The following is a 25915-nucleotide window of genomic DNA, read 5'->3' as shown; positions in this document are numbered from 1 at the left end:
CTAAATTTTGGATTTACCAGATTTAATTGATTAAATTGTCTCAATTTAATTAACAGCTTGGTTTGTTTTTCTCAGTTAATTAATTCGTTGTAATTATGATTTCCAATTTTTTTTTTATTTTTTATTGTGACTTATCTTATATTCCAATAACTGTTTAATTTTAAAACAGATTTAGAGTTTTTCCTTTCTTTCTTCCCACTGGCCACTGGGGAGTCCTATACAAGGTGTTTGTGTCTCACTAATAACATAAAACACCGAGGACATACACACCGAGGTTATAGATTCAAATATAAATTTATATAAAATAAAGATACATACTACTTTACAGTCCCTACACATTCTAGACATGTGGTTTATTCATATTTTATAAATTATATAAAAAAAAAGCAAAAAAAATAAAAAAACAACAACAACAACAAAGACACCTGGCTGTTATTTCAAGACAAACAAAAGAGATTACCAACAAGCAATATAACTTCTCATTGATATACATTCCATACACACATACTAAGCTTCAAAACAGAAGCATTGTTCTTACTGATTGATGTCATAATAATACAACCAACTGATTGCAAAAGCTAATTATGCATCAACCGAAATACCTTAAGCATATATATATATATACGGATAGATACAGTATGCAACATCGATAACATACTGTACTCTTTGTTCTAGTATACTGCATAACAGTTATAAACGGAAGTTCGATCTTTAACAATTAACCGGTATTCTGCATACCTGCAGCAATACCCTTCATTGTCAGGATGAGAGTGTCTTCAAGTCCGGGGGCATATTCGCTTGTCGGATTCAGCTTTACAAGTTCTGCTGCTGGCTTGTTAGGTTCCATGATGTCCTTCGAAAGATGAGGCCGTAAATTCACATGGTAGCATGGGTCTCTGATTCGCTTCAGTGTGTATGCTTGGCAGACATTCAGAGTGGTTATGTAAGCGTCTCGCAGACGTAGTCTTTGTTTCAAGTACGGATCACCTTCGAGAAGGTCTTTGTGACCAGCAACCTGAAAATTTAAGTAGTTATGCTTCAGTTAGCAACGGCATATATGATTTTTAATGTTCAAATGTGATTAACAGTGACTTGCAAGAATGGAGACTATCTTAAAAGACAAAAAAAGCTTTCTAGCTCATAATCATGCTTCCGAACTCCCAAAAACACGTAAGACTAGTTGCGCACATCTTCTTCAAAAATGACCCATGTGAATCCAAGATGATCGGATAAAACAATTCTTGTAAATATCCTCAAGACTGTCGTAAGGAAATTTTAATTTAAGGCTCTTCTATAGTTTTTAAAATAAAATCGAGGGTAATAAGACAATTATTAATAGGTCATACAATCACTGATCTAATCATCTGACATAGGCATGACAACAATCCTAACTATGTTAACTTTCGTACTCTCTCCATTGAAGATGAAATATGGAATTGTTAATTAAATGCACAAGGTAATGAAGGTAACCTGAAGAAGAAGGCTCTTTGTTTCTTCATAGTCAGCCCTCAGCCGCTTGCCAAATGACCATAGATCATCAGAAACCAACAGTTTGTCATATAAAGCAGCTATGCCTGGATCTCCCTTAGCAAAGACCATCTCAACCAAGTCGATTGTGACCCTAAAAAACGGCCATCCGTTGTACATCTCTTGTAGCATGTGAAGGTTCCTAATATCCTTTTCAAGAACATGTTTGAATGCAGCACCAAAGCCAAGCCACACAGGAAGGTGAAACCTGGTCTGTGTCCATGCAAATATCCAGGGTATTGCACGCAGGGATTCAATACCTCCACTAGGCTTTCTTTTAGAAGGCCTGCTTCCGATGTTCATCCTGCCATATTCTAGTTCAGGTGTCGCCTGAAAGAAATAATAATAAAAATCTTAAAATTTAAATATAGTACAATTTTATTCATAAGATAAGATATATCTGATCCCAGAGAAAAGATGAGTAATTTTCCTGCTTGCTAGCCATCAATACAATAAAAGGGCAACATGTCCGACAACATAAAATTAAGAAGGTAACACTAATTATTCGAGGAGAATATGCATCCTCCTGAAAGCGAAAGATATGGCCTGGTAATATTTTAAAACTATTGTCTTATTTCATAAATGTTACTAGATTTTCATCCATAAACCAGTTTTGTCCATTGCCATTTTCAAGTTTGCCCCCAAGAATTCTAATAGTTGCACATATAAGCTAAGAGCGAGTAGGCACTCGAAGTTTGGAATGCAAAGAGAATTTCAATCATCTGTACGAAAGAAGGAACTTAATAGCAATTGCAGAGAGCAAGAAAATTAACTAATAAAAAAAGATGCTTACCAGGCGAAAATATTCAACAAAACGTGGTTCTTGGAATACAATCGATCTGTATTTTTCCGTTGCCACGATAGCCATTTCATCCATTAGAGCACGCCATTCTGGCTTTGGAGAAATTGGAGGGTGCATACCATGTTCAAGAGTAGCAGCTGTGAAACGCTGAAGTGTTCGGAAGCACAAATGCTCCTCACCAAAAGATTGTTCGATAACCTCTCCTTGAACTGTGACACGAAGTGATCCATGGATAGTATCTGGTGGCTGAGATAATATAGCCAGATGAGTAGGACCACCTCCTCTTCCAACAGTCCCCCCTCGCCCATGGAACATTGTAAGCTTTATTCCATATTCCTTGGCAACCTTTACAAGTTCTTCTTGGGCTTTATATAGCTGCCAAGCTGCAGAAAGGCGTCCTGCATCCTTCCCAGAGTCTGAGTATCCTATCATAACCTCCTGCTTTCCATTTATTCTGTTCTTATACCAATCGATAGAGAAGAGCCGGGCTACAGCTGCAGGAGCTGCCTCAAGATCACCAAGTTTCTCAAACAATGGCACAACTCTCAGTGGCTGCTTCACATGGCATTCGCGTTGCAACAGCTCAACAGCAAGCACATCTGATGGAGCAGTGGCCATTGAGATAATATAAGCCCCAAAACTATCTGCAGGAAGTTCTGCTATTACATGAAATGTATCTAAAACATCCGCAATTTCCTCAGTTTTAGGAAGGTCAGGACCAAATAAAGGGCGTTTGCCCCTAAGCTCAGATAAAAGCCATTCTTGGCGTCGCTCCTCTGGCCAGTCACGGTATGATCCAATACCCAGATACTTGGTGATTGCATCAATGACATCAGTGTGTCTATCTGATTCTTGCCTGATATCAAGCCTAACAAGTGACAGACCAAAGGTTGATACTTGACGTAAGAAGTCAAGAAGACTCCCGTCAGCTACAGGACTATCACCGCAAGCACAAAGTGATCTGTAACAGAGCTCAAGGGGCTCCAGAAACTGCAAGAGAAAGGAATAACAAGGAGACTAAGATGAGATAGAACAATTATTCCGCCATTCACACAAACATGCTCGCTACACACATCAATATTGGGGATAAAGATGGTATACACACATGGATACCAGCAACACATAGAAGGGTGGCTAACCCAATTAGACGTCGACCTTGGAAGCTAAGTTAATGAAAGAAACACAAATTTCACCCACCAAAAATGATTTCAGAGATTCAAAATCAAAGCTTGAAAATTTTATTTAAAAATAAAAACTACAGCAGTCTAATGCTGAAAGAAGCGCTGATATGTGAGAATAAAACCTGCTCAACATTGGTGAACGTGCTCTCCTCAGGAATGTCAGAGAATCCATTTGAAAGCATATGGCGAGAACGTTCACGTGTATTGTACAACTTGTCTCTCACATCACCAAGAATAACACGATAGGGTTCATTTATAGGAATTTGTTTCCAAAACTCTGCGATCAGAGAAGGGAAAAAATTAACTAGTGACCAAAATATATTTCCTGTACAAATCTTAGCATATAACAAAGAAAATAAAATCAATGACAGCTGCAAAGAGATTTTTTTTTTTTTGACAAAACAGAAACAAATTAATAATAATAGTCAAATACAGCATTACAATTAACATTTCCAAGGATTTATTAATTTTTAAATCAAGATATACACTGGAATTTACTTCAGTTATAACCAAGTGCAGAATTTAATGAGGACATGAAGAAAGTATGCAAAACGAATGACAAACAAAGAAGAATCTCACTACCACAGACTTTCACTGTGCATTACATAAGCACGAGTGCTAAAAATTCCTGTTCATGAGCATGACAATGATTCCAGTTGTCAGAAAGCAGAAATTTAGCAGGCTTCAATGCAAAAATCAACCCATATATTTCAAATCTCAAGTTCATGGAAAAGTTTTAAGGGGCCGAGGGCAATAAGACATAATAATAAAGATTGTGCAGATGAATATTCCTATGGAAGACATTATATTCCCCCTTCTATACTTAAGTAAGCAAATACCAATATAGTGTTTGGCATCTTTCTTTGATGATTGATGTAGTTCGTTTGCTCGCAATCGAAGTTCGTCACTGCATCGCCACATGGACATCTGCAAGAATATTAAGTGATGTCAGTAATACATAATAACTGATGTCAGAAGAAGGAACTTACATGCGAAAAATTAGAAACTTTAGCTAATCCAATTTGACAGATATTAATACCTCAAACATTAGATCTTCAATTTGGGAAAAGTACAAATTTGCAGCCATCATTCTAGCCAACAAACACACATCTCTTGTAACCTCAGGAGTGACTCTAGGGTTTCCTACAATCCAAATGAAGGTGTCAAAATGCATGTAATTATACAATGTTGCTATTGAAAAGTGTCAATGCACATACTGAGCATAGCATTGCCTGGCTAATTGTGAAACATATAGCAGGATATGGAATGTGTGGATGAATAGCTAGTTCAAAATTGTCCATATAAAATTTTCATGACACGACATCAAGTATTTAAACCACATAATTCAATCTTAAAAAAAGCACTAGACAAAAATAGAAACTTTATGAAATAATTTAGTTTTCACCTATTTATAAACTTGTGATTTTTCAACCCATGAAACTAAAACACATCAGATTACAAAATATCATAATTTTCAAAGAGGCAATTGTGAAGCATAAAACATGACAGGAATCCATAGTGAAGTACCATCACGATCACCACCCATCCAAGAAGAAAATTGAATCAGAGGAGCATTGTAAGGAACACGCTCCTTTATCCCAATGTTCTTCAGAGCAGTATCAACCCTACGTAGGAACTTCGGAACACCCTTCCATATTGTTTCATGGAAATAACTCATCCCTGCTCGCATTTCATCTTGTGGAGTGGGTGGAGTTCTTCGAATCTCATCAGTTCTAAAAGCAGCTTGGATCTGCAATGAAATAAATCAAGACAAAAGAAATTGAATGGGTGAGATGGGCCAAATAGTTTTCAAAAACACACAAACTTTGCATTATCCAATCCAATCAAGAAGCTTAGATCTCATCAAATGTGTCACTAGAAAAATAAAAAGGAAGCAAATACATGCATTAGTAACAGAAAAAACCTAGCATCAGGTACAATGCATTTAATTTACATAACAGTAAAGTTATTCAGAAAACTATTGGATCCAAAAGACAGCAATAGCATCACAATAAAATTCATGTACCAAAATATGAAATAATATCATGATCAAATTACCTCTCTTTGAAGAGCTTCATCGAGCTCCTGCTTGTCATCAGGAGTAATGTCCTTTGCATTCAACTGCGTCAAACAATTCCTTATCCTACATAGCATCAGGAGATGTCCCAAATCTTAGTGAGAAAGAAGATTATGAACTAAGTTCTATATTTAAGAACTACATCGTATTGTACGGGTACAAAACAGTGACCGACTTAATTTCAAAGCTAAACAAACTACTCAAAAGTGTAGCTAACAAACCTAGCATGCTTCTGAAGAAGTGATCTCCTAACTGACTGAGTGGGATGAGCAGTGAAAACCAAATCAACTGTCTGGCTTTTCAGAGCATCAAAAACCTCCTCAGGTGACTTTTTCAGTTGCACCACCAGTCTTTTAAGGGTCTCCTCAATGTCTGACTCAGTAGTCGCAGAATTTTCATCTGCAAAATCACCTTTCTTCTTCTTGATTCTTCTGCGGTAAGCAATCTGGACCTCTTCAGCCAGGTTGGCCAAATTGAGCATGTGTGAGAATGAGCTGGTAACTACAATGGAATCTCCAGGATCCAAACTTGTCAGCACATTCCCAAGCTCCTCCAGTTTCTTGGGATCATGTTCCCCTTCATATTCTGCTGATAACTCATAGCACTCTTGTACCTAAGGGCAACACATGATCAGAATTTGAGCAACATGCACTAAATAACATGAAATTAAATGCGCTGATATCTTCCTTAATGGAAAGAGCAAATGCTAAACATCATACTAAAGTATAAATTACACAACCAATCCATTGCACGACAACTACTATAACAAAGATTGATCTGTAAATACTACCCGATTTACATTGAAAACCAAGAAATTTCACAAGGTCCTTTCTCTTTAAAAAGAAGGGTAGACATGGTATCAACCATCAAGTTGCCTACTTTTTCACCAACAAAAAACAGGCTCAAATTTTCCAATTGCCATTGAATTCCATAAAGAAAGAGAGCAAACTAAAAGAAATTCACTTGAAGATGTTTCTTCAACAGTCAACAAACAGCACAGTACTAAATTAAAGTATAATTAAAAAAAAAAAATTCTAGCACATCAGCATGGAAATCAAAGTCATTATCTAGATATCATCGAAAAATAAACCAAATCCCACTTCCCCCAACATAGACTTCCACCATTACCAGAAGAAATCAAACTCCCAAACCCCATTCCAAAAGGAAATTTTTATACCGTCTCTCGGATATCCTCTCCATGCAAGTCCTGGAGAATATCAAGAAACCGATCCAAGAGCAGAGCATCATACTCAACAAGCTTATCATCCTCCGAGACCTTCGAAGGCGCGAGTAGCCGCAGCTGCGCATCGATGGAAGTCATCTTCTCCACAGAGTTCCGAGCCATCTCTCTCACTCTTCCACCAACCAATCCACCACCCAAATCCCCTTATATAAAACAAAAATCGCGATAAACCAAACAAGGAAAAAAAAAGCAAATCAGGACACGAGAAATCCGCCCCTTTGAAGGGCGAAAGGGCGAGGATTCGGATGGCGATGGGTCGATAAGCAAAGCCCACGAGATTGAACTCCTGAAACCCTAGCTTTCGATCTGAATCCCTGCGAAGAATCCCGTGAGAGGATCGAAGAAAGGGGGGGCGAGAGAGAGAGAGAGAGAGAGAGAGAGATCGATCAAAGAAAGGCGTGGGTTTTGGCTTCTTTTATTTAGGGGGTTTTGATAGGGTTATTTATAGAAAACCCAATTTGCGCCAAAACTCTCGCCTTTTAACGGATCCCATTCGGATCCAAATTATTTCAAAATCCGAATCCGTTTAAACTCCATTCCATTGTAACTTATACTGGTTTTGCATCGGGTTAGCGGGTTAGCGGGTTATCGGGTTATTGTATCACAAGGATTTTTCTTATTATTATTTGCTTTATTTTTTAATTAGATTTTTGTTTAGTGTTTAGATTCGGAAATGGCGAAAACCGTGAACTGGAATATACCAAGTGGATGCTGTTTTGTTTCCTATTAATATATATTTTTTTTAATTAATAATTACGTGTAGACGTTCACCAAATTTATAATGTAAATAATTATTTTTTTATAATATTAAAATAATAAGTCTCTCGTGCTTGCACTGATGTAATAATAATCCAATAGACTTAGTCGAATATATAAACTTTGGTGTTTGTTTTATCATAAAATATAAGGATAAATTAATCTGCACTAATAATCCCATTTTTTTTTTAGTTTTATTATTAATCTACATATAAATTTCTTAAAAATATTTATTTATTTGACTAACTGTATAAACATGAGTTTTGGCTGATAAGAATTTTGGATGCATTTTGGAAAGTATTGTGTGCAAGGGAATCTTATGCATGTAAATTAAAAAATTAATTAATCATATATTTTGTGGCATATATACTCCCTCCGTTTCAAAATACATGTTGTTTTAGAAAAAAAAAAATTATTTTAAAATAGTTGTCATTTTATAATATCAAGGTAATATTTATTTGTTTTTTTCAATTTTACTTATCTTCAATTTTTTAAGTTATATAAATAAAAAATGTAATATTTATAGTCTTAAGAGAAATATATGGTTTCAAAAGAGAAATAGTTTTGTAATTTGATTGTTTTTTTTTAATTAAATTTTAGATAATTTAATGTTATTTTTAATTTTTATGTAACATTCTTAACGATATGTATTTAAAAACGAAAAGAGTAATAAATTAGCATAATTGCAAGCAGTCAAATGTCTCTTTCACTGGATATCTCTCATTATTATCTCATTAAGGTATCCACTTGACATGATTTGCTGTGGGATTGAATATATGGTTAATGCCTTCCCTAATTGTATATGCGTATATATATTTATAGAACTTTCCAGAATTTTATTAGGGTAAAAACCAAATAAAAAATTCGGTGAAAGACTAAAGTCTCATATTGCTAGGGTGAAACATAGATTAAGCTTTAAATAAAAGATTAAAGAACACAAAACCCAATATATATATATATATATATATAAGGACCGGTAGTTTGGGACGATCTCAGATAATAATTATTTACATTATAAATTTGGTGGATGTCCACAGTAGCCATCGGATGGTAATCTAATGACTTTGATCATCATAAACAGTACCAAAAACACATTCTACAGTGTTGTACAATATTATGAACCGTAAAAGATGTACAATATTCATATAAATAAACAACCGTGGGATAATGATCCAACGGTTTTAGATCAAACATTCCTAGAAAACAATAATCTAGGGACTTACCTAGATTATCTTTTGTCTATATGAGGACCGGTAATCTAGGGAGGCTCTTAGATTTCAAATCTAGGGACATCCATAGTTGTCGTCGGATGGTAATCCGACGGCTTTGATCATCAAAAATAGTACTGAAAACGCACATCCAACAGCTTTGATCATCATAAACAGTACTAAAAACATGTTCTACAGTGTTATAAAGTATCATGACCAGTAAAAGATGTACAGTACTTACATAAACAAACAATTGTTGGATAATAATCAAACGGTTTTAAATCAAATATCCCTAGAAAACAGTAATTGAGGGACTTACATAGATTATCTTTTACCTATATGAGGACCGGTAATCTAGGGACCTTTTGCCTATATATATACATTGCTATATATATTGTGAACCCATGTCAATGTAGTAATGTACCTCTTTCGTATTTTAGGTAAATGTTTAGATTTACTCTCTAATCTCATCGTATTAAGTTATGTATTAAGTTATGATAAGATTTTAAAAGGTTATCAAAGTCTCTCTCACTAATTGCCACCATAAAGAATAATTAATTAATTTAATAATAAATTTTTGGTTTATCCATTTATGATAATCTTTGAATTATCACCACCTTTTGCGTTTTAGTATCTTGAATTACATTATGTGTCATGTATTTAGCTGTATTTTTCAAGGGATTTTTAATGTTGACACATATCATTAATGAATTTGATATAATTTGTAGTAGTGCAATATGACTTGCATGAAATACATTTTACAACAAAATCTCAATTTTTCAAACATATAGTTTGAAAAAAAAGAACTAATATTCATTTATGATATTCTTTAAGTTGAAATTTTCCTAGAAGTTTAGTCAATTATAAATTAAACAAATAACACATTTCATGTAGAACATAAACTCAAACATCATTTAAGTCAATTTTCAACAAAGTGGGCAATAAAACAATGCTCAAGCTTTCAAGTGAAAGAAACCTTTAAACTAAAAGAAAAAAGAAAAGAAAAGAAACTAAAAAATTAAAAAAAAATAATAATAAGAATCTCCACCAAACTAAATTGATTAGATTTGATTATTCAAGTTTACCACGAATTAGTACCATGGGACCCAATGATCATTTAATTGGTGTGCTAGATATAATTGTGGATGAAATTTATATACATAATAATTTTTTAGATAAATTTATTTTTAAAATCTATAATAATATTAAAAAACATTTATATTAATATAATTAAAGGTGATAACATATGTGGTATTTAATTTATTATCATGAATAATTGAATGACATGTGGCTTTCATTAGTTTGAGGATACAACAATGTTATTGACCTTACAATGAATGCAAGATATTAATATTAGATTGAATTTGATATTTATCAAACATGATCATGATGTAATAGTTTACATTTATATTAATTAATTGATATTAGAGAAGCCATTTTGGCATGACTAATGATATCATTCACTATATATATATATATATAATACATTTTGTCAAATTAATGAGGGTACAAACCCAAATTATTTTTAAAAATATAAAGAAAGAAAGAAAATTTTTCAAACAAAGAAATATGAATTTTGCAAACTTCAAAAAATTCAAATTTTTTTGCACATGTTTTCTATAAGATAAAATTCCAAGTTGGCCAAAAATTTGTTGATTCCTACTTCTCCATCTTGAATTCTACTTAATCTTTTTTTGTTGTTTTTCTAAATTTGTCAGGAAAATCTTTTTTCACATGTGATGACTGTTTTTCTAAGTTTGAACCAGATGAAGAAGAATAGTTGAAAAATGAGTTAGAAGATAATATTGGAAATTTCAAATTATATAGGTTCTACCAATATAAAAACCTTGTTTTGAAAAGCAATTGCATTTAAAAAATCAAAGAAACATTATACAATTCATATTATTTATAATTATAAAGAGTTTTTTTTTTATTTGGTCAATTTGTTTGATGGATTTAGTATGGAATATGGATTTTAAAAAGCATAAAAGAATATGGTATTGATAAGGGGTCTTCTTTATTGAAATGAAGGAATATAACTATCTTTACACTTAAGTCTCTTTATTAATTGATAAGTTGAAAAGCATTATATTCCCAAGAAATTTATGTATTCAAAATGGCATAATCCAAGGATTATTCCTCAAAGAATAATCATATATGATTATAAAAGTGATGATGAAAATCATATATAATGATTTCAAAATGCCTTCAAATCGGTAACAATTTGTAATAATTTTTTATTTATTAACTTCAAGAATATTTTTTTTTCCCAAATTACATCACTATATTAATATAAAATATGTCAACAATGTCTTGGTTTATTACCGTCAAGTTCATTGTGTAAGATGTTCATTTTAAAAATGACTCAAAATAAAATCATAAAACCCATGCAAATAAGAGCACATATATATAGAGATATTAATTTCACACATGCACGTCTCTAATTTCCCTTATCATTTGTTGTCTATTTGTAAAAAAAAAATAATAATAATACAAAATATGTGCAACCATATAATAAATTTCTAAAACTTGAGATCAAAGCAAAACATGAACTATGTTCTTTAAGATCTCATTAATCTTTTCCAAGATAACAATCCCATTATTGTTAAATTTTATATTTTTGGTACTAGTGAGCCCTATATGGGCTTTGTATGGGCTTAGGGGTCTTATATCAAAAAATCTCAAGATTTAGTGGCTCAACCCCTATACCTATATATAAAATTTGTACACCAGAGGTGTGTTCCTTCTGGAACCTCAGAAGATCTTTTTATTAGGTCCCACTATAACTATCTTTTTTATCAGGATCATTTTTTTATTCCTAATTTTTTTTTTCTTAAAGCTCTAATAGGCTCAACCCCTATACCTATATATAAACTCATTACACTTCTATCACATAACCAATGTGGTACTATATTTCCAATAATTATATATTAATATATATATATATATATATATAACTAATCATCACGTTCTGTTACTCATTACTAACATTGAGTAATAATTAAAAATTAAAATAAACCATGATAATTTTTTCCTAATCTCTTTGTTGTTAAAATAAGATAAAGATATTTGATAGATGTTAACTTTTTTAGACCTCCTCTCATTTCCCAAGCATAAGAAGACAAATCAATGTTATAAAACACATGAAAGTGGGTATCATGATTTGGAGATATATTTTTTGTTATCTTCTTTCTAGCTAGCTTGTAATTATAATTTTAGGTGACTTGAGCCCCCCCCCCCCAAATATGAGGACAAATAATGCTCCGCAAGAGACATGCTATTAGATCGATTTTTTATTTTTAAAAACAAAAACATTTCAAAAATGTCTAAAATAGTTTTACAGAGCAACTAATAGAAGTGTTTCGAAAAGAAGTATAGATGAAAACCAAATAACTTCATAATTATTGAAGTACATCCGAATTAACATATTTAAATATAAAAAACTTTAACTTAGAAAAAATACTAAAAAAATCTATATCAAATTATATATATATATATATATATATATAAGCTTATCATATAGCATCAAAATAAGTGATAACATCGAAATAAATAAGATTAAAGAGAAAATGATTCTATTCTTCTAAATGCTTAGCTCTTAGTCTAAAAATAAACGAATACAATTGAAACAAAATGTTAGCTTATTCTTTAATTGAAAAAATAAATAAATTTAATAAATAAAATTGGAACTTATTTATGTTTTACATAATCAAACCAAGTGAAGAAAAGAGTGATATCTAGTTGGCTCTTGTATTTCATGCTGCTCCTTTCACCTATATTATAGTATCCAATGCCCTACAAAATTCATGCTTTTTCATGACTAGGTGGAGCCAAATCAAGAAAAGAGCTAGCATGAAATATAAGAGGCCACTAAATGAATGGTCCTTTTTTTTCTAAAAATAATAATAACAAAATAAAGATAAGCTCTACTTTTTTTTCTTTGTATCAATGATATGTACTTGTTTATCTTCTAGCCTTTCTTTTATTTAACACTTTCCTAAGTTCTAGCCATTCTTATTCTCTTAGCTTTATGCTAAGAACTATGAAGAACCTTGGCCTTATATACATATATATACACACACCCTTGGCTACATAAGGAATATTTTTCTTCTTTTTAATTATTTTTAGTATGAAAAATATTGAGAAAGATAAATAAAGGGCAGAGAATATCTTGATGCAAAATTTTATTGTTTCCTTTATAAAAGTGGGAAAAGCCGGAATCCATAAGAAGAGGTGGTGGTTACAAGGAATGATTTATGATTTTTTTTTTAAAATGATATTAAGTTTTTGAGAAATGCCATTCATCACCAATAGCAGCCTTTATGAAATCTAACACGAATACTAACCCAGAGTTGGGATTAGCATTCTCAACTTCGGGGTTAATAACTCCAGTTCTGGAATTGATATTCGTGAAGGCTATTCGTAATGAATAACATTGTTTTAATTCTTTTAATTTATAACTATAGATTATTTTTCCAAGCAACCGATGTTAGAAAATGAGAGATTTATACTCAAAAAATCATATGACATTTGTTGATTATCACAAAGCCAAAAGTAAGGAAAAAAAATTAATGATCAAATCTTGGGCCTTTCAACAATGAGTAAATCCCAATGATATTAAAAGTAAAATAAATGATAAAATATATGTGTGTTTGTGTGTGTGCCCTTGGGAGGCTGTGTCATCTAAAGACGTTTCTCAGTGGCTGGTTGTTAGATTTGCATCAAATGACCACTAAAAGTGTTTAATCACAATAAATAACAGTAATTCTACCAATTATTTCTATAAATAACAATAATTAAATTATAATTTAATGACCATCATCACAAATCTCTAGAATTTAGAATTTAAAAACCTAAAAAACATATATATATATATATATAACCTTTTGAGTAAGGATAGAAAAATCTTATAAAAATGGAATATTTTCACATAGAAGATGTAAAACAGATATTGGACACTCTACAGAAGCATTTTGCAGTTGATTTACCTAAAGTTTTAATTTGAAATCCATTATAATTATTTAATCTTCTTTTTAGAAAGAAAAAAAGAACGAAGAATTTCTTCGGCTTTATCAAAAAGAATTTCTTCGGTACAATACCCATTGGTTTTTACTTTTTACAGAATGAACCATAATTAAAGTTATCTACGGAATCATCACTTTATATTATATAGAAGCTATCCAAGAAAGAAATAAAACAAAATGACAGGGCAAAAAGATGGTTCTATAAGACAAACAATAGAATGGCAATGACATTCCAGAGAAAAAAGTTTTCATGGAAAAAGCAACTAACTAATGGTACAGATAAGCTTATGTTCTGAGAGATGTGAAGCATAATGCTTAAAACTATTTGGCCATCAAGTATTATTGTGACCCAATAAAAGGAATTGCCTTTGTCTAGTAAACTACACATGTAAAGATTTATCAATGTACTCAGTTGGACATAATCCTGGTAATTATTTGCAAAAAAAAAAAATAATTTTGGCATTGGCTACGACGACGATCTCCGTATTTCCATCATATTCACCGAAATCTATTTTTATTCTACCTTTTCTCTGCAAGTGTATATGCGAGATACACAAAATAACACGATCGTATAAAGTATCATGGCTTAAATAGAAATAGATATATCAACATATTCATCAGAGTTGGATAAATGGAATCAGAATAAACACATAGCTTCAACAGTGAAAGTTTCGACAAAAGACTGCTCAATAATAATAATAATAATAAGCAGAAGCTATTATGAGGATTCAATTATCCTCCTCAGGAACAAGCTTGAAACTACATAATATGAATTGATAAGCAAAAGACTTGATGCAGTTCATGATCCAAAAAGTTGTAAGAGAACAATATTCACTCAGAACAGAACATGCCAACCTGCTTATTTTGAGCACTAATAATAACTGATTGGAACATGAATTTACAATACAGAAAAGACAGATTGATTCTAGAAACAATATGAATAAAGCCTAATAAATTTAAGAACAGAAGACCTACAAATTATAATTACAGAAATACAGCTGATGCTACTCACAGATATTATGTGGCTCCGGCGGGCAGTCTGCAGCAAACAAAATACTGTGATTGGGTTTATCTTACAAGTCAACTGTCACTCCAGGTGTCATCATCACCACCATCGTCACTACCGACACATGCCTGACCAAATGACATAGGTCAAACAAAAGGGAACCAAAGACAGCAAAGGGGATAGGGGATTGAACATTGGCAGTGCAAACCTGACGGATTGCATTTGCCTTCTCCAATATGGCGGCAACGTGGACATTGGTGGTTGGTTGCGACACATTGGTTGGCTTTGCTGTTGTTGTGCGCCTCAGACTAAATGTCTACAGAGAACCCATTTATAAGGTAAAGAATAGAATATATCTTGTGAATCAATTCAATCATCTGCTGATAACATCATAGAAACCAATTATTCAGAGAATTCCCAAATAAAATAATCCTTATGGTTAAACTAGCTTGGAAACTGACAAAAGTTTTCTTTTCCTCAAAAGAGAGAAGGCATAAGAGTTTAAATGATACCTAAGACTGACATGCTATTCTTCAGTTACCAGCATGTCAGCCTCGAAAGGCAGGCAAAGACTAACCTCTCCAGTCATCAATTTAATAGTCACAGGAATTGTTCAAGTTCTGGGGTATAGAGAATAGACGAGATGTATACTATACATTTGATTGTAAACCTACTTGCCCAACAATCATATTTTCTCCTGAGACCTCAGTGCTATTGGCCAATAGAAACTCAATTATTATTGTAACAGATAAACAGGAGACCCTAGGTCCTATAGATGATTTAGAGAAAAAAGCAACATTAAAAAAAGAAAAAACAGAAGTGACAATGCATTTTAATTTCTAACGAAACTTTGACCTTACCTTTCTGCAAACAAGACTACAAATCAATTATATATGTGGAACAACACAAAATTCGCTTGTGCCACACCAGACAATGTAAATCTTACACAAGGAGTGGATATGTTTAGAGGAAGGCAGTTTCAAAAAGAAAAGTTCAGTATAAACCTTGTTCTTGATCTGTTGAAGAAAATCTTCTTTATCATCTGGTTCCTTGTCATGAGCACCCTGATTTGCTTCTATTTGTCCATTTAATTTATGACCATTATCCAGCTGGTGCAGAAATTGAGAAAAAAAGAAAAAGAAACATATGATTAGCCTGATCGTGTGTCAAACTTGCACAGATGGCTGTATAGATAGACAAAAATGTGTATGCATAGAATGAGGGAGAAAGAGAGTTGAATGATTACTTGTTGCTTGTCAGGACTTATCATTGACTTGGTAGTTGTTTCCAGAGTCATTGCATTTGGTTCTTGATTTTTATCAGCAATGGATCTTTGACCTTGCAAAGCATCTGAATGGTCATCAAGTTCAGTAATTACCGAATTAGTATCTTCTATTGAAGCCAAGTCAGGCTTTGTTATTCTCCACTGCATTGGAGGAAGAGGAGGTGGTGGTGGCAGCTCATTTTTGGATTGCAATTGAGGATCTTCACAATTAACCGGCAAAGAACCACATGGTTCTTCCCTATGAGTTTTTTGAGACTTAACCGAATCAAGGCCAGGAAGATCTATAATTTGGTTGGATCGAAAAGATATACCCTCATCATTATCATCCAAATTCAGAATTCCATTCTTCGGATCTAGGCTGTACTCATTCATGTGTCCAAATACAGCATAATTCGAGATGGATGCAACTGATGATGGACTTCTGTGTAATTCATCTATCTCATGGCGTTCACTTGTGTCATTTATATCTTGTTCCCACAAGTCAGAGTTTGAATCTGAACGAGGACTCATAAGCTCCTCAGAGGAATAAGGATAAGATCTGCAGAATGTATCATCATCAGAATCAGAATTATCATCATTCCGCAAAGGAGCAGTTGGCCCTGGAAGCAGTTGAAATGAAGGAAATATTAAATCTTCACAATTCTCATGGAGATCATCATTGGAAAAATCCAGTTTTAGATTTGATGCCTCAAACTGATTCATTGGCCGAAAAGAGATCTTCATGTGTTCTAGGGGTGGAGATGATTGCTCAGAGTACCGCGAACCAGAAGATAATGACCTCTTCAACAATGTTTGTTCAATCTTATTTGTGGTCTTATGCGCATTGGAAGCCTTAGACACACCTTCCATCGAATTTTCTACATCCCAATTTGAAACAGAGTTCTCCTGTGATCCCCTGATCTGTGAACTTGTGTTTCCTGATGGTCTGGAGGGCTCAGCACTGGGGAAAGAAACTCTTTTTTGAAGACTGTTTGAAAGAAACCTTTGTGCCAGACCAGAGAAACTAGATGAGATTGTCATGGCAGCTTGTCCAGATTTACCGGCTTGATGGTCAACACCAGTTGCAGAAGACAATTCGGCCCCAGGGACAAAAAGTTTTACTTCAGGTAGATCAGATGTATCTTTGAAAGCAGAAGTGTTTCTGGAATGTCTATCTTCTAGAGATCCTTGAAGACTCCGTTTCCCAGATAAATTACCTGATTTACTCAAATTACTTGTTGGGTCCTGATCTAGAGAACTGCTGATATCTGTTGATCCATTGACAATCTCTCCGTATGGTGTCTGCGTTGCAGCTGGTTTTGCAGCTGATTCCACATTATGTAGCTTATTTGTCACCATGTAGCTAGAATGATAAAATCCGGTGATGCCAGCATTAGGTGGTGCATCCTCCCTGCTGATACTAGGAAAACTGAAATCTGGAGGTTTTGATGGTTCAACACCAAACAGATTGCCATTTGTCCAAAAATTAACAGCAGGCATGATAGGAGCATCACCAGAGGTAGAGGTGAGATCCTTGGATGTGCTAGTTGTAATTCCATTGCACAAGTCAGTGAGTAAGATTGGTGCATTTAACTCAGCAGACTGATCGTTGCCACAAACTTCAGAGTTACTTATCCTTGACAAATCATGCGTGCTTTCTGAACAATCATTGTCAACGACATTGTCCAAGGAAGGTGACTCCATATGGCCCAAACTCTCTGAAGGGAGTGTATTATGAAGTTCTAGATGTGCATCTTGGTTCAAGGAATCAGGTGACACAACAGGGGTATCTGAATCAGAAGAGTCGGAAGCAGATGAAACTATTTCATGGGCTGTTTCATTTCTAGACTCAACTGCTGAGATATTGTAACTAGGCAGCAACCTCACCTCCCGTTTAGTTTGATACTCAGAATCTGTCTCAGTTTCTGACTCCATGGTATTTAGTGCATCCATGAAGTTATCTGTCTCACTATTAACTTCATCAAAATGGTTGCCGCCAGTTAATGAAGATGGTACATTTGCAATATCAAACAAGATATCCTCTTGATCAAGAGCTCTTTCAAGTTTAGCAATTTCAGTATCTGCATTTGAGGTTTCACAGCAAGCAGGCAAAGGATTTGGATCTTCAACCCGATCGACAAGGATGTCATCAAATGATCTAGGACTTGCAGGCTTGGATATTTCAGTCTTCTCATCCCATGTAACAGTGGACGATGTATTAACAATTTTCTCTTGTAATGGTTCTTGCTGACAAGCATCATAAGCCCCATCTCTTCCATCTCTTGATTCACTTTGCGTAAAAGTGGCACTGGGTTCACTATTGTTGATGTCTAACTTTGAAATAGAGAAATCATCGTATTCTAGATCATCAGGCAATCCTGAAGGATTTGTACCATTTGAAACTTCTTCGACATAGTTCAGCATAGCCTTTGAATCAAAAGAAGGGGATTCACTTGCAACTTCAGGCTTTTGTCTCAGATCAGATACGAAGGTATTCTCAGTTGAATAACTATGCCCATCGGACCCCGGAGATGCAAATCGTGCACTGCTAACCAATGCATCAGTTCACAAATACATTAGGCCATCATGACAAAAAATTAAGACCAATACCAGCTATATACATCTTATTTTTTCTCCAATCCTGAAAAGTATACTGAAAATGATACCTTGTGTTGCGTGGGGATATAGATATTGCATGGTGTTGGATTTCTCCCCGTCTATGGCGTGACCCTTTTCTCTGCATATGATGAAAAGATATTCAGATCTAGGTGGTAGCATATGCAGTTTCCTATATAGTTTTTTATGCACACACTACATTTTTTAATTCAGATCTGAACAAGTACAGCTGATGCTATAAAATTTCATCTGATCCTCCGAAGAAACTGGTAAAGGAAAACATCATGAAGAAAAATCTCTGAAAATGCCATTCAAGAATAAAAGAGCAATGGCTAAGGGGAAAAAATGCCATATAGACTTAGAAAAATGAAATGAGGAATCATGGAAATTGGTGTTAAGGCAGAGAAAAATGATGATTAGAGAAGAGAGATTGTCGAAAATGTAAAATCTATGTTATAAACTTTAGCAAATGTGAAGCTAGTTATGATTTAGCTTAAACGGTAACAATTAAAAATGAATTGCCAATGAAAATACCGATTAGTACTCAGAAAAGCTTACCAGGAATATGGTGATGAGGATTTCAGCAAGAGTTTAAGTTGACCACAAAGTTGTTTTAAAGAGTACAAAAAGTAAAAACTTAGGGATAAGGAAATGACAATTGAGAGAGAGGGAGAGAGGGGATAATGGGAAAGTAAACATCCACTCAATGAAGTCAAGAGCGATGGCGAGGGAACACAAATTAGTATAAACATGAAAAGTTGGGTAACACAACCAAATTTAAGGCATAATGGTCCAAAGTAAGCACAGGTTCAAATAAAAGAATCATGTGTTGGACTGTATCCACTTGGGTATGCAATTTGTACTGATACTGGACTTTAAGAAGAAAAACTATTCCAGAACTGTAAAAATTGTCTAGTGAAATTTCAACAAGTCAAATGAGTATTTCAGACATGAAAAATTGACTGTGACAGCCATAGGTTATCAATCGACTTCATGCTAGATCAAATGGTACACAGGGTAATGTCCATTTCACAAAGATACAAGGGATGATGCTCTTAATAACAGATGTAATTCAAATGAGGCCTATGCCATGGAATATTCAAGGTTATAGATGAAAATAAGGTATTGTCCACAAGTAAAGATCAAAAATTAACATGATGCAACAGCTTTTAATGTCCCGATTCTTCTACAGGATCAAAAGCTTAAAGAAGAAATTTATGAAGCAAAGGAGCTACATGGCCAATGAGAGGTGCTTCTCAGTTGATAAAAATCTAGTAATATGTTTGAGTATAATTTTGTAATCAAACTGCTTTTATATGTCCAAGATTTTTTATTTTTACTAATTATGGCTTCTGAGTTGTGACTATATTTAGAGTTTGGAATAGCAAGACTTTTATCTACCATGACGTTAACCAACCAGCACTAATATGCCATGTGATTAATCGAAAGTATGATAATTCAAAATTATGCTAAACCTTGTTTCTCTGATTCTTCTTTTCTCGCTGAACCTTTTCACCTTTTGCCAATTCTAAGGTAACACAAGCTCTCTTAAAGTAAGACGGATCTGAATATCTTTTTAGGCAAGCACCAGGACCAGCAGAATCAAATCTGAAAAACAAAGGGCACATGAGCAGTGTATGAAAAGAATATCATTACACGTAAGGCTGAATGGTGGCAAGAAAATTTTTACTTGTCAAGCAAATATAATCGGGGTGGATCACGGCATTCTTCATAGGAATCCATAATGAATTGAGGCAAATCACTTCCAAGAACAAGGCTTTCATCAGTTTGAGCAGTGGCATGCCAGTTCGTACCTGAAAAGCAACATTTTCCATCAACTTAACTACATATGAGGATCAACCACAGCAAGTCTTAAGTGTTGATCTTCCGGGTCACTTTTCAGAACTAACTATTTGTTAACATATAATATGAAACATTTACTGTACCTTAACTGGAGAATATGATCACTGGGTGATGGTAACCATAACATATTAGGGCTTCAATAAATTCAGTCCGCCCAGCCGTCATGAATAATCATTTTTGTTATGGAGATCCTTACCAAAATTTCTTCGGTCATGTAGATCTAAAGCCTCCATTACACATCCAAATAGTTACTATTAATTCCTCCAAACTTGTTATAAAGCAAAAGAGGAATTTTGCAATGTCTTAAAAATCATCATCCACTCAAATTGACAATTATTCACTAGCTAAAAATCTTAAAATTTCCACAATGCTTTGAAATTGACAGTATTAAAACCAGTTCTGGTTTGTAGATTAGGGTTTTATTAGTCTGAAGATATCTTGTTCTTTAAGCAAAAACATTAAAAGAGCCTGAAATGGAGGGTGTCTTCTCAAAATGATAGAGGTGACAAATTACCCATTTCTATGTAGGATAAATAAACTACATCCTGTTAGAAGCGGAAAAGAACACAGTTCCGCAGAATGCTTGCATATTCACATCAAAATTTAGAGCATTTACTTGTTTTCATTTACTACAATCAGCCACTCTCTAAAAAAATTCAATTTAGCCTCTACATGCACGATATGAAATATATGACGTTAGACAAGAACACCAAAATTCAGCAATGTAATAAGATACTAAAACATGCCTAGGAGATTCACAATATATAGATTCCATCATGTCATACCAAGTTTTATTCTTTTACCTTGCTTTAGGAGAGTACCAATCTCAAATAATTTCCTGTGCAAATCACATACTCTACTCCAACTAAATTGATTTTAATCAAATCAAACTATGGATCTAACTAAAGAAACTCATGCCTCAATCAGCACGTCAACAAGCAAAGATAGATGATATCATAAGGCTGGGTCAGGCTTTTCTGGCTCTTCCAAACATCAATCTCAATTAGGCTATATTCCTATTGCAGAAAGTCTAAATGAGCAATGAATAACACCAATCGCCATATTAGATAAAGTAGGCAGCTAGAGCCCAATATCTATCTTTTATATCTTGCAGTGGGTCTGTCTGAATACTAAAATGTATTAAAAGGCATTCCACATGAAAGACACAATAACTACAAGTTAAAGGGCCAATTCATGCAGCTTCTGTTCCCCCTTGAAGAAAATTGGTTACATTCAACATAAAGTAGTCTACCATAAAGGATAAATTTATGCATTGAAGATTTTAAAGATAAACTAGGATAAGATGTACCAGCAACATAGGCAAGATGTATGTGACTTGTTTGGCTCTGAACAGCCTTCTCCAGTGATGGAAGCACTGCTTCTATGCGCTGCATTCTAGACATCATTTTGCGTCCTCTTGCAGATGTGGCCATCACTTGTTCATGCAGATCACGGAAAACATCTGCAGCAAACCTATAATATGCCCAATACCAAGTCTCAGAAGAAACATTTCAATATATGAATGGTAAACAGACGTAGAGACCCTAAAACCAAGTTGAATTAAGTAACACTCTCAAGGATAAATAGCCACACCAACAGTAAGCACATCAACCTCAAGAACTATTCACATATGCATTTTTGGCTACAACTTGAGTACTGCTGAATCTGGCTTTATATGCTTCAGAATTTAGTCTTAAAATTTCAAATACCTAAGGATTTATAGTGTAATTGTTTAAGAAAGAGTTCTTCAACTAAATAATGTTTCTTGTTCAAGACAGATTTATATATAGAATGCTTTTATTCCATTGACCTGAAACAAATAGACGATAACCAATTTTTGGTATATCCTAGCCAAAGCCTATCTTTATAAAATATAAAGGAAAGCTGATGCGATTCTATTCAAATTTCTACCCAAAGAACGGTCTCAATAAATGGAATTAAAGATGAAGCCCTAGAAAACACCTGAGATCAAAGGCAAGTATTAGGGGAAAACAGATCATGATATTGTTAGAGAAAGCTAAACTGCTCTAAAAATCAGGAAAACACCCATTTCTGAAGAATGCTCTCATAAAGAATTTTGGTCCAACATACCATCCAGATCAGCTTCAGTGTAACCTAAAAGTTGAATTTGTTTTACAAAAGCAAGGTGAGCTTCATGCAATGTAAGGAAACAACCTCTCCATGCGCTGGGTGAGGCCAGCTAAATTCCCTTATGCAAAGCTCAGCAGAAGGCTAGGTTTAAATGGAGCAGGTCTAAAAATTTATGTAGAGGAGACCTACCTCTAAATGGAGCCGAATTCACAGTGACAGAGTATCTGAAGTGAGCAGCGGTATGTGAAGAGAAAACTTCAAAGAGGTGTCATATTTTGGGAGTTCAAGTTGGATGGAATTTAAGCATACAAGCAGACTCAAACTTGAAATGTAATGAATCTTATGAGCAGGGAATTGTTATGAGCGTTCAAGACAGGAAATCTGGTTTAGGCAAATCACATGGAGTGAAAGACTTCTTCATCAACAGCATCAATGAATACAGCAGATAGGCAATCAGGATATCAGAGGTATTTCTAATCATACATTTTATGGCCAATTAAAAGGAGGCAGAACACCAAATTCCTCCTCCCAGGTCAGTTTTCATAAGTATGGATGATGTTTAATCAAATGTCAGATCATTCCCTGCCACCGTATTGGAGATAGAAACTCAAGAGAGTGTTGAGGTTAATTACTCTGATCATTGAAGACAACATTATATTAGTAAAGAAACTGCCAAATCCTGTTACACAGAGAGTTAGCAAGAGGAAAAATTAAGCATAACTTGAGACTGGGGCAAAAGACAAGCATAGTAGTCTTTTTGCAGCAAAAGTCAATGATACAAGAAGCTACACGGGTGCTCAAGGAAAATAAAAAATAAACAATAGGTACTAATACAGACTAATTACTTTCTATGATACTTTTCTTTAAGCATACAAAGAATACCAAACGAACAAACCCTTTGAATTGATAGATGAAAGGAAAATTATGTGGTTTAATGACTGGAATAATTCTCAAAATAAATCACTTATCCCTGTAGCTCCTAATCCATATGCATAGGGGATTCAACTGAAACCAGTTTCCTAGCCAGAGTTTTCATCTTGGCTTGCCAGAACATGCATCAATCCCATGCTCCTCACCATTGTGCTCCAATCTACCCTCAATACCTTTTTTTTTTGTCTTTATATTTTTGGAGAGAAATTATCTTGATTAATGCTTCCATAAGACGTAATAGTATTTCACTATTTCCAAAGCAGAAGCAAAATCCAACCAATTGGCTTGCCATCACTGCCTTCCTTAGTTCCTTGAACTAGTATATCACAATGAAAATTCCTAAAATTTTCTTTTTCCCATATTCATGCAAAACTCCTCGCTGTTGCCTTGGCAAACCTTTCTTATTTAACACCTTTTGAATCTTCCACCAAACTACCTCCTTCGCTGCTCTTCTCTCCTTTCTCTAATAATCCAACAAATTCTTTTCTTTTCCACAACACAACTGCCTCATTTCCATCATCCAACAAAAAAACTGAACACACACTCAAAAATACAATTGACCAGATCTCCATACTCCTCCACAGTTTCGCCCAATACTAAACCACCAAACCATCCTCAAACATCCAAAACAAGAAAAACACCAAATTCAAAATCAAAAAAATAAACAAAACCCAATTTTTCCATGTAAAATCAAGCACATTGCATCCATTATAAAAACCTACTAAAAATAAGCAAACTCAAACCACACCTACCACAATTGAACTAGCAAAAATCAACAATAACCCCCAAAAAAAACACACACAAAAAAAAAACTCACTCAGCGAGATCCCCAAGCTGGCGCAAGATCCCAACAAGGCCAGAAACAGCAACTCCATCAAGAAGAGCCTTGGCATCCTCCTTCCTCCCAGGCTCTCCATAAAGCTCCGGATCCCCAAGCCCATACTCATTCCTAACCTCAAACCTCACCAGCGGCATGGCTCCACTCCAACCCCCCTCACTCCTCAGCTAAACACAATCCACGATCTGAAAACAAGAAACCACACACTCATGGCGACCACGACCACCAAAACTCCCTCTTTATATAGGCAAAGAGCTGAGAAGGAAAGAGAGAGGGGAGGTTGAGAGCTCGCTGTCGAGAAGAGAAGAGAATGGAGGAAGGTTGCCTGCGAAGCAAGGCAGCGAAAGAGCAAATAGTGAGAGTGGTGGTGATGGTGGTGGTATATAGAGAGAAAAACTCGGAAAAAAAAAAAAAGAGAATGAGAAGAATGGTTGAATGGGAGGTGTGCTGAAGTTGAAATGACGGTTATACCCTTCGTTATCAATAGGATTGTCTGAAAATGCTGTCCTTTCTTGTAACACTTCATTTATGGGTTGTGAGGAAAATGAGGAATTATGGTAAGTGGAGAAAATATTTTTTTATTTTAAATTTTTTTTTTTATAAATATATATATATATATATGTATATACATAAATTGGAGAGATGATTTAAAGAGGGGTAGATTCTTTTGTCACATGTATATGGGACAAATAATACCAAAAATATATGTGTGTGTGTATGAGTTTTATGTATAAGTGGGAATTGTTTTGGAAAAACTTATTAATTTTTTACTCAATGAATACTAACAATAATAAATAATTTAAATTTATTAAATTTTAATTAATAATTTTTATTTATTAATATAATTTTTGAAAAAATCATGATAAATAAAAGAAGACGGGTGGTGGATAAATTTAAAATTTTTTTTTTAAAAGAGCTACAAGCACATGTCTCTAATGGTCGCTAACCACTTAAACCAAGTAACTTTGGCATAAATTTAAATTTAAAATATTAGTTAGAATTTTAGTTGTTTGAAATAATTCCATAACAAAACATGATCAAAATTTTTTGAATAAACATTTGATTTTTTTTTAAGCTTTAATTTTTTTTCTATTTATAAACATTTTCTTTTACCATGTAAGAAAAATACAAATTGAAGAATAAGCAATAAATAGGAGGATGATGGATTGAAAGTTCTTTTCATCTAGAAAAAAACAATTTAGACTTATAGTTTTTGGTTTTCATGTTGGAATAAAAAGCAAATTATGTAAATGACAACCAACAATAAGATGAATGTCTTATTGTTATGTAATAATGTCGAAAAAAAATATAGAAATTAATAACAATAACATTACCTAAAAACTCAATGAGATTATAATGTTGCGTAGAACTTTTTTTTTTCTTTTTATGACCATTATGTAGTTATTAATTAAAAATATTACTAATTTTTAGATTTAAATGTTATCATGCCATCTTTAGTGCAAACATTTTTTTTTCTTCTTCTTTTTTT

General features: G+C 33.8%; 1 protein-coding gene across 1 annotated transcript; it reads right to left on the bottom strand.

Moving 5' to 3' along the window:
- Positions 1–454: 454 nt before the first annotated feature.
- On the bottom strand, positions 455–24805 carry LOC120260098 (SCAR-like protein 2). Its single transcript, XM_039267540.1, has 19 exons — positions 24406–24805; positions 21877–22040; positions 20395–20518; positions 20180–20312; positions 18755–18825; positions 16071–18636; positions 15829–15933; positions 15033–15140; positions 14910–14952; positions 6765–6973; positions 5809–6200; positions 5569–5653; positions 5038–5260; positions 4550–4653; positions 4350–4437; positions 3633–3787; positions 2321–3319; positions 1471–1857; positions 455–1015 (listed from the first exon to the last, which is right to left on the bottom strand). The coding sequence occupies exons 1-19, from the start codon at positions 24561–24563 to the stop codon at positions 719–721; spliced, it is 6411 nt and encodes a 2136-aa protein (XP_039123474.1). The 5' UTR covers positions 24564–24805; the 3' UTR covers positions 455–718.
- Between the last annotated feature and the right edge of the window lie 1110 nt (positions 24806–25915).

The sequence above is a fragment of the Dioscorea cayenensis genome, chromosome 5 (assembly GCF_009730915.1).
Source record: "Dioscorea cayenensis subsp. rotundata cultivar TDr96_F1 chromosome 5, TDr96_F1_v2_PseudoChromosome.rev07_lg8_w22 25.fasta, whole genome shotgun sequence".
NCBI lineage: Eukaryota > Viridiplantae > Streptophyta > Magnoliopsida > Dioscoreales > Dioscoreaceae > Dioscorea > Dioscorea cayenensis.
The sequence above is the reverse complement of the archived record's forward strand: the minus strand, read 5'-3'. Positions and strand labels throughout refer to the sequence as shown.